Below are 13,557 nucleotides of genomic sequence, written 5' to 3' on the forward strand. Positions count from 1 at the left end.
GAGATCTCGGTGTTGGGGGGGGGGAGAGAGAGGAGATCTCGGGTGTTGGGGGGGGGGAGAGAGAGGAGATCTCGGGTGTTGGGGGGGGGGGGAGAGAGAGGAGATCTCGGGTGTTGGGGGGGGGGAGAGAGAGGAGATCTCGGGTGTTGGGGGGGGAGAGAGAGGAGATCTCGGGTGTTGGGGGGGGGGAGAGAGAGGAGATCTCGGGTGTTGGGGGGGGGGGAGAGAGGAGATCTCGGGTGTTGGGGGGGGGGGAGAGAGGAGATCTCGGGTGTTGGGGGGGGGAGAGAGGAGATCTCGGGTGTTGGGGGGGGAGAGAGGAGATCTCGGGTGTTGGGGGGGGGAGAGAGGAGATCTCGGGTGTTGGGGGGGGGAGAGAGGAGATCTCGGGTGTTGGGGGGGGGGGGAGAGAGGAGATCTCGGGTGTTGGGGGGGGGGGAGAGAGGAGATCTCGGGTGTTGGGGGGGGGGGAGAGAGGAGATCTCGGGTGTTGGGGGGGGGGGGGGAGAGAGGAGATCTCGGGTGTTGGGGGGGGGGGGAGAGAGGAGATCTCGGGTGTTGGGGGGGGGGGAGAGAGGAGATCTCGGGTGTTGGGGGGGGGAGAGAGAGGAGATCTCGGGTGTTGGGGGGGGGGGAGAGAGGAGATCTCGGGTGTTGGGGGGGGGGAGAGAGGAGATCTCGGGTGTTGGGGGGGGGAGAGAGGACATCTTGGGTGTTGGGGGGGGGGGGGGGAGAGAGGAGATCTCGGGTGTTGGGGGGGGGGGAGAGAGGAGATCTCGGATGTTGGGGGGGGGGAGAGGAGATCTCGGGTGTTGGGGGGGGGGAGAGGAGATCTCGGGTGTTGGGGGGAGATCTCGGGTGTTGGGGGGGGGGGAGAGGAGATCTCGGGTGTGGGGGGGAGATCCTCGGTGTTGGGGGGGAGATCTCGGTGTTGGGGGGGAGATCTCGGTGTTGGGGGGGAGATCTCGGTGTTGGGGGGGAGATCTCGGTGTTGGGGGGAGGGGAGGAGATCTCGGGTGTTGGGGGGGGGAGAGAGGAGATCTCGGGTGTTGGGGGGGGGAGAGGACATCTTGGGTGTTGGGGGGGGGGGGAGAGAGGAGATCTCGGGTGTTGGGGGGGGGGGAGAGAGGAGATCTCGGATGTTGGGGGGGGAGAGGAGATCTCGGGTGTTGGGGGGGGGAGAGGAGATCTCGGGTGTTGGGGGGGAGATCTCGGGTGTTGGGGGGGGGGGAGAGGAGATCTCGGGTGTGGGGGGGAGATCTCGGTGTTGGGGGGGAGATCTCGGTGTTGGGGGGAGGGGAGGAGATCTCGGGTGTTGGGGGGAGATCTCGGGTGGGGGGAGGAGATCTCGGGGATGGGGGGAGGAGATCTCGGGTGGGGGGGGAGGAGATCTCGGGTGTTGGGGGAAGGGAGGACACTATCCCGGTCTCACCTCGGATTCGGTTGCTCGGGCGCTTCTCCCGGTGATCCGGGTGTCCTCGGCCTCCTCCGGGTGTCTCCGTTCCTCACCGGAAACTACAATCCGACCAATCAGAGCGCTCCGGTGACGTCAATCGGCCTCCAAATGACAGGAAACGGTCTCTAGGCAACCGGCCCCGCCCCTTCCCACAGAACACTGCGCAGCATCACGTGACCAGAAATCTGACGTCATTGGAGCTGTAATATCCAGAGCGGCCCAGAGCGCCGGACATCGACCAATCAGAGTCCTCCGTCTCCTCCCCCTTCACATCACATCCCTCAGTCACCTCCCCCTTCACATCTCATCCCTCAGTCACCTCCCCCTTCACATCCCACCCCTCAGTCTCCTCCCCTTCACATCTCTTCCTCAGTCTCCTCCCCCTTCACATCACATCCCTCAGTCTCCTCCCCCTTCACATCTCACCCCTCAGTCTCCTCCCCCTTCACATCTCACCCCTCAGTCTACTCCCCATCACATCCCTCAGTCTCCTCCCCCTTCACATCTCACTCCTCAGTCTCCTCCCCCTTCACATCTCTTCCTCTGTCTCCTCCCCATCACACCCCTCAGTCTCCTCCCCCTTCACATCACACCCCTCAGTCTCCTCCCCCTTCACATCTCATCCCTCAGTCTCCTCCCCCTTCACATCTCACCCCTCAGTCTCCTCCCCCTTCACATCTCTTCCTCAGTCTCCTCCCCCTTCACATCACATCCCGTTAGTCTCCACCCCCTTCACATCACAACCCTCAGTCTCTTCCCCCTTCACATCTCATCCTCAGTCTCCTCCCCCTTCACATCCCATCCCTCAGTCACCTCCCCCTTCACATCACATCCCTCAGTCTCCTCCCCTTCACATCTCATCCTCAGTCTCCTCCCCCTTCACATCTCATCCTCAGTCTCCTCCCCCTTCACATCACACCCCTCAGTCTCCTCCCCCTTCACATCTCATCCTCAGTCTCCTCCCCCTTCACATCACACCTCTCAGTCTCCTCCCCCTTCACAGCTCATCCCTCAGTCTCCTCCCCCTTCACATCTCACCCCTCAGTCTCCTCCCCCTTCACAGCTCATCCCTCAGTCTCCTCCCCCTTCACATCTCACCCCTCAGTCTCCTCCCCCTTCACATCTCATCCTCAGTCTCCCCCCTTCACATCTCACCCCTCAGTCTCCTCCCCCTTCACATCACATCCCTCAGTCTCCTCCCCCTTCACATCTCACCCCTCAGTCTCCTCCCCCTTCACATATCATCCCTCAGTCTCCTCCCCCTTCACATCTCTTCCTCAGTCTCCTCCTCCTTCACATCTCATCCTCAGTCTCCTCCCCTTCACATCTCATCCTCAGTCTCCCCCCTTCACATCTCACCCCTCAGTCTCCTCCCCCTTCACATCACATCCCTCAGTCTCCTCCCCCTTCACATCTCATCCTCAGTCTCTTCCCCCTTCACATCTCATCCTCAGTCTCTTCCCCCTTCACATCACATCCCTCAGTCTCCTCCCCCTTCACATCACATCCCCCAGTCTCCTCCCCCTTTACATCACACCCCTCAGTCTCCTCCCCCTTCACAGCTCATCCCTCAGTCTCCTCCCCCTTCACATCTCACCCCTCAGTCTCCTCCCCCTTCACATCTCTTCCTCAGTCTCCTCCCCCTTCACATCACATCCCTCAGTCTCCACCCCTTCACATCTCACCCCTCAGTCTCCACCCCTTCACATCTCACTCCTCAGTCTCCTCCCCCTTCACATCTGATCCTCAGTCTCCTCCCCCTTCACATCACACCCCTCAGTCTCCTCCCCCTTCACATCACACCCCTCAGTCCCCTCCCCCTTCACATCTCACTCCTCAGTCTCCTCCCCCTTCACATCTCATCCTCAGTCTCCTCCCCCTTCACATCTCATCCTCAGTCTCCTCCCCCTTCACATCACTTCCCTCAGTCTCCTCCCCCTTCACATCACATCCTCAGTCTCCTCCCCCTTCACATCACTTCCCTCAGTCTCCTCCCCGTCACATCACATCCCTCAGTCTCCTCCACCTTCACATCACATCCTCAGTCTCCACCCCCTTCACATCACATCCTCAGTCTCCACCCCCTTCACATCTCATCCCTCTCCCGGGGAGCTAGGACCTGGGTCTCGAATCACTCCCCGGGGAGCAGGACCCTGGTCCCCAATCACTCCCCAGGGGGCAGGACCCGGGTCCCCAATCTCTCCCGTGGGGCAAGACCCGGGTCCCCAATCACTCCCCGGGGGCAAGACCCGGGTCCCCAATCACTCCCCGGGGGCAAGACCCGGGTCCCCAATCACTCCCCGGGGGCAAGACCCGGGTCCCCAATCACTCCCCGGGGGGGCAGGACCCGGGTCCCCAATCACTCCCCGGGGGGCAGGACCCGGGTCCCCAACCACTCCCCTGGGGCAGGACCCAGGTCCCCAAACACTCCCCTGGGGCAGGACCCAGGTCCCCAATCACTTCCCGGGAAGCAGAACCCGGGTCCCCAAACACTCCCCCGGGGAAGGACCCGGGTCCCCAAACACTCCCCAGGGGCAGGACCTGAGTCCCCAAACACTCCCCAGGGGCAGAACGCGGGTCCCCAAACACTCCCCGGGGGTAGTACCTGAGTCCCCAATCACTTACATATAAGTCTTTAAAATGAGCACTTTGGATTTTCCCATAGACTTTATTGGGGTTCACAAGTTCTTCTGCAAACCGAATGGGGGATGGGGGACGTTTCATCACACCTTTTTTCTGGGATTGTCCAGCAATCGCATTTCTTTACCTTGGCCACTCCCATTCAGCATACCTGTGCTCAGGTGAGAGCCCGAGGAGACATGAAATACCTGAAGATCCCCACCCTGAGCACAACTTCGAGCACCAGGTGAGAGGACCCGCAGAGCATCGCTTCCTCCCCTCCCCTCCCCCCTGAACTACAGAGAGCACAACTGCCCGACACCGAGCACCAGGTGAGAGGACCTGCAGAGCATCGCTTCCTCCCCTCCCCCCTGAACTACAGAGAGCACAACTCCCCGATACCGAGCACCAGGTGAGAGGACCTGCAGAGCATCGCTCCCTTCCCCCGAGCCACGGAGAGCGCAACTCCCAGACACCGAGCACCAGGCGAGAGGACCTGCAGAGCATCGCTCCTTAACCCCCCCCCCCCAAGCCACGGAGAGCGCAACTCCCAGACACCGAGCGCCAGGTGAGAGGACCCCATAGACCTGCAGAGCATCGCTTCTACCCATCCCCCCCGACAGATCCATAGTAACATATTCTGCAGAGCATCGCTCCCTCCCATCCCCCTCCTCACAGATCCATAGTAAAATATATTCTGCAGAGCATTGCTCCCTCCCACCCCCCTCCTGACAGATCCATAGTAATATATTCTGCAGAGCATCACCCCCTCCCATCCCCCCGACAGATCCATATTGATATATTCTGCAGAACATCGCTCCCTCCCATCCCCCTCTTGACAGATCCATAGTAATATATATTCTGCAGAGCATCACTCCCTCCCATCCCCTCCTGACAGATCCATAGTAACATTTTCTGCAGAGCATCGCTCCCTTCCACCCCCCGACAGATCCATACTAATAAATTCTGCAGAGCATCGCTCCCTCCCATCCCCCTCCTGACAGATCCATAGTAAAATATATTCTGCAGAGCATTGCTCCCTCCCACCCCCTCCTGACAGATCCATAGTAATATATTCTGCAGAGCATCACCCCCTCCCATCCCCCCGACAGATCCATATTGATATATTCTGCAGAACATCGCTCCCTCCCATCCCCCTCTTGACAGATCCATAGTAATATATATTCTGCAGAGCATCACTCCCTCCCATCCCCTCCTGACAGATCCATAGTAACATTTTCTGCAGAGCATCGCTCCCTTCCACCCCCCGACAGATCCATACTAATAAATTCTGCAGAGCATCGCTCCCTCCCATCCCCCTCCTGACAGATCCATAGTAAAATATATTCTGCAGAGCATTGCTCCCTCCCATCCCTCCCCCGACAGAACCCTAGTAATATATATTCTGAAGAGCATCGCTCCCTCCCATCCCCCCCGACAGATCCATAGTAATATATTCTGCAGAGCATCGCTCCCTCCCACCCCCCTCCTAACAGATCCATATTGATATATTCTGCAGAACATCGCTCCCTCTCCTCCCCCTCCTCACAGATCCATAGTAATATATATCCTGCAGAACATCACTCCCTCCCATCCCCCCAACAAATCCATATTGATATATTCTGCAGAACATCGCTCCCTCCCATCCCCCACCTGCCAGATCCATAGTAATATATATTCTGCAGAACATCCCTCCCTCCTATCCCCCTCCTGACAGATCCATATTGATATATTCTGTCACGGTGTGACGGGTAATGGACACGCCGTTTGTGTATGTTGGTCAGTAGTATTGAGGAACGTTCCTCAGACATGTGGATCTGGAATGATGGGGACACGCCCTTGGCGTGTTGGGTAATGGACACACCGTTGGTGTATGTTGGTCCGTAGTGTTGAGGAACGTTCCTCAGACGTGGATCTGGAATGATTGGTGACACACCCTTGGCGTGTTGGGTAATGGACACGCCGTTGGTGTATATTGGTCAGTAGTGTTGAGGAACGTTCCTCAGACATGTGGATCTGGAATGATGGGGACACGCCCTTGGCGTGTTGGGTAATGGACACACCGTTGGTGTATGTTGGTCAGTAGTGTTGAGGAACGTTCCTCAGACGTGGATCTGGAATGATTGGTGACACACCCTTGGCGTGTTGGGTAATGGACACGCCGTTGGTGTATGTTGGTCAGTAGTGTTGAGGAACGTTCCTCAGACGTGGATCTGGAATGACTGGTGACACACCCTTGGCGTGTTGGGTAACGGACACGCCGTTGGTGTATGTTGGTCAGTAGTGTTGAGGAACGTTCCTCAGATTTGGATCTGGAATGATGGTGACACACCCTTGGCGTGTTGGGTAACGGACACGCCGTTGGTGTATGTTGGTCAGTAGTGTTGAGGAACGTTCCTCAGATTTGGATCTGGAATGATGGTGACACACCCTTGGTATGACGGGTAATTGACACGCCATTGGTGTATGTTGGTCAGTAGTGTTGAGGAACGTTCCTCAGACATGTGGATCTGGAATGATGGGGACTCCATACTGTTCAGTGTGGATTTCCATTTAGTAGTCAGGCAGGGTTGGACTTGTTTTCGGTATTGAGACGTGATCAGGACATGACAGGAATGTTGTAGATCTCCCAGAATCCTCCATTCTCAGTGACACATGTTTTCTGATCTTGTCTCTGATATGTTCTCTTAGATTGTAAGCTCTAAGGAGCAGGGCCCTCTGATTCCTATTGTATTTGTACTGCCTACCCTCAAGTTGTAAAGTGCTATGTAAACTGTTGGCGCAATATACAATATTGCTATGTATTATAATAATAATAATAATAATATGTTCAGTCACAGATGCAGAGCTGGTGAAATCCGTGGAGAGGACAGACATTAACGGTTGTCGTTTATTGCAGTGACAGAAGAACCATGTCCCTGTACAGCTTTGGGACAGATCCCATATCTTGTCACTCATGGAATAAAGATCGCACACGTATGTAGAGATTGGCGTGTCTGTTGTGTGTGTTGCTGTCATTGTGATTGTATGGTTCTGTTGAACATTATCTCTGCATCCTCCTTGTATAGAGATTGCCATCAGTCCCAATGATCACACCGTCCAGATATACCAGAAGGTCAACAATGAGTGGCGTAGGATCCATGAACTGACCGAGCACAATGGGCGAATCACAGGTGAGGAGGAGCAGAACACTGGCTAGAATAGCCAATCAGATTGCAGCTTTCATCTTTGTAAGTAATGGATTAGTGAGCAATGGCTGCAGGATCTTGTCTGGCTAATGTGCAGAGAATCGTACCGCTGATGATTGGCCAGGTTCCTGACATGTGTGGTCCTCCCTAGATCCATGGATGTTGTGGTCTGAGGGACGATGCCTTGTTTAGGGATGTCCATGTCAGACAGAACTGTGTTTAAAGTTCATTAAGTTGCCCACACAGCGGTTCTTCTCCAGCAAATACAGATAGCAAACAATGCCAAGCCACTTGGCTCCTATGTCTCCTTCAACCTGGGTTGCAGTACCTTGCTCCCCAGACCCTCTCCTGGTCACCAAATAGGGTTCTCCAGCCTCCCTGGGTTTTCTCTTTCTCTCAGAGACTGCCAGCCTTCCTCCTGAACCCGCTAGACACCTCAGCTTACTCAGCCACCCAGACCCACATAGCCATCCCAACCTTCCCAGTCCTTTGGGAAAGCAGTTCCCCTGACAGGAGACGCAGTCTCTGACAGGAACAACCCTCTCTCCTGACAGGGGTCTGCCTCCAAAAGGGCAGCCACTGCAGTAACTCAGCTTATATTGATCCCACACACCTATGCACTTACACCGGCTGCCGGCAACTAGTAAACCCGGACACAGGACTGAAGGTTCCTTCCCACCCAAGGCACTTCAGAACTTTCATGCCCTGTACACACGACCGGACTTTCCGGCAGACTAGGTCCGAAGGGATTAGTCCGTTGGACAATCCGATTGTGTGTGTGGGCTAGTAAGATTGTTTTTTTTCGAAAAATAAATCCGATGGACCTAGAAATAGAGCCTGTTTCAAATCTATCCAACGGATTAAAAACCCGGAAAACCGTTCGTCTGTGAGCTGGTCCAACGGACCAAATACGACACAAGGTAAGATATTGGCTACTGGCTATTGAACTTCATTGTTTAGTCCCATTTACGTCATCACGTTCAAAACGGACTTTCAAACGGACTCAGTCCATCCGCGTGGGGCCAAGTCCGTTCGTTCGGAAAGTCTGTCAAAATGCCGCCGGAAGTCCGTCGGGAAGACCATCGGACCTAGTCTGCCGGAAAGTCCAGTCGTGTGTACCTGGCATCAGATTCCAGCCCTGATTCAGGAATCCAAACCCCAGAGAAATCTCAGTTTCACACGCCGGAGCCTCTCAGACTGCACCTTTGAGAATCCTGTGTCCTTTTTCTGCCAGTTTGACTTTCACCATGGCAGGGCCTGGCACGGTCACTATATATTTGGGTGTGTCAGATAAGTGGCCAATCTGCAGATGAGTCTCCAGCACTCATCATACCCTTCTATGTGTTGCAGGAATAGATTGGGCTGCAAACTCGGACCGAATTGTGACCTGCGCCGTGGACAGGAATGCTTATGTCTGGACTCTTCGTGATGGAGCATGGAAGCCGACCTTGGTTCTGCTGCGTATAAACCGCGCTGCCACTTGTGTGAAGTGGTCTCCCCAGGAGAACAAGATTGCGGTGGGCAGCGGCTCACAGACCATTTCCATCTGTTACTTTGAGAAGGAGAATGATTGGTGAGTTATTGCAGATGTAGAGGGCTGGTGGGGCCAGAACAAGGATTAACTAATACCCCTGAGGGGCACATGGGTCTCCCTACAGACTTGAAGACCCATGGCACCGGGTAGCCAGGCCCATGGTCATTGCCCCCCTTAGTTCTTCCCCTGACCCCCCACACAGGTCATGTCCCAATTTCCAGCTAGCAATGAGGTCATCCTTTATTGGGGTACTGGAGTGTAAGAATGGTGCACGTTGAGGGGCAGGTTTGATGGAAGCGGGAGATCGGATGTACTGCTTCCTGCTGTCGTGTCATCTGGTCATGTGACATAACAATGCATAAAGCAGGACTGCGTTACATCCTAATTTCTAAACAGCAAGTGATGGTCTGCAGGCATCATTCTTATCATTTACATGACTGTACTCATAAACCAACAGGTGGATCAGCAAACATATCAAGAAGGCCATCCGTTCCACCATCCTGAGCTTGGCCTGGCACCCCAACAATGTTCTGCTAGCAGCTGGTGGATGTGACTTCCAGTGCAGGTATAAGCTGGTCCATGGGGCCCCCATCAGCATTGGGGTGGATGAAGTGGGGGGCATTGGTATGGGGTGGACGAGGTGGGGGACAACGGTATGGGGCGGACGAGGTGGGGGACAACGATATCAGGCGGACGAGATGGGGGACAATGATATCGGGTGGACGAGGTGGGGGACAATGATATCGGGTGGACGAGGTGGGGGACAATGATATCGGGTGGATGAGGTGGGGGACAATGATATCGGGTGGATGAGATGGGGGGCATTGATATTGGGTGGGCGAGGTAGCCCCTAGTGGTGGGGATGGATTTAGCTGCAGTCTGGCTCCCGGTTGCAACCCATAGGGTCTCCCAGCTCACAGTAGATTACAGGGAGGTAGAGTGGAAGCAGCAGACTGCAACAAAGGATAGTCAGGAGATAGGGGCTGGAGTGGAGCCATGCTTTGAGGAGAGATCCAGGTGAGAGTGGCTGGCCTCTTAAGCAGAACACATGAAGAGATAAGCTGACAGACAAAAATTACTGAATACCCAAGACATTGGGTGGATGAGGTGGGGGACATTGGTATCGGGTGGATGAGGTGGGGGACATTGGTATCGGGTGGATGAAATGAACCAAGACATCAATGTAATAGGAAAGATTTCCCTTGTGATGTTGTTTGTGTTGATGACCTGGAATAATGGTTTCTTTCAGAGTTTTCTCAGCATATGTGAAGGAGATTGAAGACAAGCCCAGCCCAACACTTTGGGGGACAAAGATGCCATTTGGGGAGCTTCTGTTTGAGAGAGGTAAAAGTGGAGGCTGGGTGCACTGCGTATGCTTCTCACCCAGTGGTCAGTATCTGGCCTGGGTGGATCACAACAGCTGTGTCAATGTGGCCGACTCAACCCAAGACAAAATGTAAGTAATCTTAAACATACAAGATCTACCACTGTTTTACATTCCTGTGCCCGTCTCATACCGTACCTCCTGCACAATGTTCCCTGAGATGTCGTCATACACCCCTCAGGTGGACTGCCATACCTGCACTAAAGTCTTCCCTGAGAACCCATATTATGTTCATAGCCTTTTGCTTCCATCCAAGCTTTTCTCAATGTTCAGAGAGAACAACTTCCCCTGTGAACACAATTTGTATAGATCTATTGGAGTGTCAGCTTTGGCGCCAAGCCCAGACAGAGGATGTGAAACCACCTGTTCACTGCCTTTCCTGTCTTCTCTATTACAGAGTCACTGAACTGTGGACAGACAAGCTTCCCTTCCTGTCACTTCTATTTGTGAATGAGACCCGGCTGGTGGCTGCGGTAAGATGATCCTTCCCAGCTGATGGAGGTTCTATTTTCATTGCTGACCCTCCGGCATAGCTCTGATCTTCTAATCACCAGACAAGGAATATATGGGGCAGGAAGTCTCCTTTCCGGAGTAACCCTAATAACATTCCACCATCTTTGCTTCCACCAGGGCCATGACTGCACCCCCTATCTCTTCTCCTACTCGGGGCCTGGAGACATCCACATAGTCAGCAGGATTGACGCTCAGAAGCAGACCTCCAAGGCTGCCATGTCTGCCATGCAGCATTTCCGCAATTTGGACAAGAAGGCCGCTCAAGAGGACGATGGCTCCGACACCGAAACTCTGCACCAAAACAGCATCAGGTGAGAACAGCCAATCATCTGCAGGCAACACTTTTGTTTGAGAGTTGAAAAGTTCACAAACTTCAACATGTCCAAAACCTAACAAGTCTCCCAAATTCTACTGCTCTCCTGGAACCTAACTCTTCCCTTCAATCTAACACCCCAAAACCCCAACACTTATCTCCCAAATTCTACTGCTCTCCCGGAACCTAACTCTTCCCTTCAATCTAACACCCCAAAACCCCAACACTTATCTCCCAAATTCTACTGCTCTCCCGGAACCTAACTCTTCCCTTCAATCTAACACCCCAAAACCCCAACACTTATCTCCCAAATTCTACTGCTCTCCTGGAACCTAACTCTTCCCTTCAATCTAACACCCCAAAACCCCAACACTTATCTCCCAAATTCTACTGCTCTCCCGGAACCTAACTCTTCCCTTCAATCTAACACCCCAAAACCCCAACACTTATCTCCCAAATTCTACTGCTCTCCCGGTACGTAACTCTTCCCTTCAATCGAACATCTCAACAACCCAAAACCCCAACACTTATCTCAGGAATGCATTACCCTTACTAAATCCCCTCCTCATCCCACTATCACCCAACCCTTACTAATTCCTATCTCCCAACACTCATCTCACTATCACGCAACCCTTACTAACTCCTCTCCCCCACACTCATCCCACTATCACCTAACCCTTACTAACGTCTCTCCCCCAACACTCATCCCACTATCACCTAACCCTTACTAACTCCTCTCCGCCACCACTCCTCCCACTATCACCTAACCCTTACTAACGTCTCTCCCCCAACACTCATCCCACTATCACCTAACCCTTACTAACTCCTCTCCGCCACCACTCCTCCCACTATCACCTAACCCTTACTAACGTCTCTCCCCCAACACTCATCCCACTATCACCTAACCCTTACTAACTCCTCTCCGCCACCAATCATCCCACTATCACCTAACCCACCAGCCCGAACTCCTCAATGGAGTGACCCCCCTTGTATGTCCTCCGTGTCCTGGTAAAAGAAGCCCTTGAACCCATATGTGGGGAAGAGAGAGAGATCCTTGTATAGGTTGTCACTCTGCTGTCTTCCTGCAGCCAGCTCCTGGCCCTGGACCGAGAAGGGGATGGCGATTTCTCCTTCAGCAGCAGTGGAATGGATGGATCTCTCGTGATTTGGGCCATGAAGGTGAGTGTGAGAGTCTGATACTTTGGGGGTTAATAGACAAAGCAGCTGAAAGTCTTTCCTGCATTTCAGACGTGAGCGCCCTCCAGCTCGCCCGGGGTCAGTCTGAGGTCCTCCAGCAGCCACCACCTGACACCCTGGAGTGGACACAGAATGTCACACAGATTGTTGGCAACAAGAAACTTCCGGAAGGTTCACATGTATACAAGTGACAAGGCCGCGTCATATCCCAAGTAGTCCGAGCATGGCCTGAAATGTGACATCCCGGGGAACGGGGCCTGAAATGTGACATCCCGGAGAACGGGGCCTGAAATGTGACATTCTGTGTAATGACAAGCCAACAGATTACAGCCTAACCAACCTCTTCACTGGTGTCCTCTTTATTGATAAGGTCTCATATTACATGTTGTACCCCAAATTCTGTCCTATCCTCTACAGTACACTGTACCTTGAATTTTTTCCCTTTACTCTACACTGTACCCCAAACTCTGCCCTATCCTGTACCCTGAATTTTTCCTATTCTTTACACTACCCCACATTTTGTCCTAGCCTCTACACTGTACCTCAAACTCTGCTGTATCCTCTATAATGTAACCCAAAATTACTGTTCACTGTACCCCAGAATACCTCAATATTGTACCATATCTTCAACAAGGCACCCATTCAGTAAATAATCCACAATAGGAACAATGAGGAGTTTGGTTATATACTGGTCATGGGTAAGACTCAATAACACAGAGTGTCATGTCAGGACCTGGTGACCAGTATACAGTATGATTGATTTGTGACCAGAGAGCAAGTGTAGCACTAACCCCTGAAGGAGCTGCTGGTATGATTGGGCTTACCGTTACCTTCTTCTCCTCGATTTCCGTCTAGGGATTTCCCGTGGTAGATGCCCAGAAACTTTAGAGACTGACAACAGATCCGCTTAAAGGGATTTTTATTTGCAAAAACTTAGTTAACGAACAGTCTCTTAGTATAGGATCAGAGGGTTAGGAAGAAAGTTCAGGTACTCTTAGTATCAAAGTCAATAATAAAGAAGTCGCTTACTTTGACTGAATCCAGAGAATAGCCAGTCACAGCTGGATGTTCACTCAAGTTGGATAGTCCCTCTCTCACAAGGCCTAGCAGCCAATGAGGTGCTTATATCAGAAAGAAGTCTCTGCCACAGACGTTGTTGTAGGACATTCAGGAAACTAGGACTTGTAGAACATTCGTGTGATACCAGTATCTTTCAGACAGTTTGGTGATACCCATGAAACTGGATTCACTTAGGTACTTCAGCCCAACCAGACTCTTGCTAAGAAGCTAACCCATGCGTGGCCTTTTTCTGAAGAGTCCTCCCCTGGATAGCTACAAAGTTGCTGGGCCTCT

The 13,557-nt window shown here is 53.3% G+C and overlaps 1 protein-coding gene across 9 annotated transcripts; it reads left to right on the forward strand.

The window, feature by feature from the left end:
* The first annotated feature begins 4,167 nt into the window (after positions 1-4,167).
* LOC143973853 (actin-related protein 2/3 complex subunit 1A-B-like) lies at positions 4,168-12,551 on the forward strand. 9 transcript variants are annotated; one of them, XM_077474712.1, is made up of 10 exons: positions 4,168-4,322; positions 6,975-7,051; positions 7,144-7,248; positions 8,614-8,836; positions 9,255-9,362; positions 10,047-10,253; positions 10,579-10,654; positions 10,812-11,005; positions 12,096-12,186; positions 12,256-12,551. In XM_077474712.1, the coding sequence occupies exons 1-10, from the start codon at positions 4,276-4,278 to the stop codon at positions 12,259-12,261; spliced, it is 1,134 nt and encodes a 377-aa protein (XP_077330838.1). In that variant the 5' UTR covers positions 4,168-4,275; the 3' UTR covers positions 12,262-12,551. The 9 variants fall into 9 exon arrangements, with proteins under 9 accessions (XP_077330838.1, XP_077330843.1, XP_077330846.1 ...); XM_077474717.1 differs by having other exon boundaries at positions 4,181-4,561; XM_077474720.1 differs by having other exon boundaries at positions 4,182-4,487.
* The last annotated feature ends 1,006 nt before the right edge of the window (positions 12,552-13,557 follow it).

Source organism: Lithobates pipiens, unplaced genomic scaffold (assembly GCF_037356315.1).
Source record: "Lithobates pipiens isolate NorthernLeopardFrog02 unplaced genomic scaffold, aLitPip1_a1.2 Scaffold_124, whole genome shotgun sequence".
NCBI classification, from domain to species: domain Eukaryota; kingdom Metazoa; phylum Chordata; class Amphibia; order Anura; family Ranidae; genus Lithobates; species Lithobates pipiens.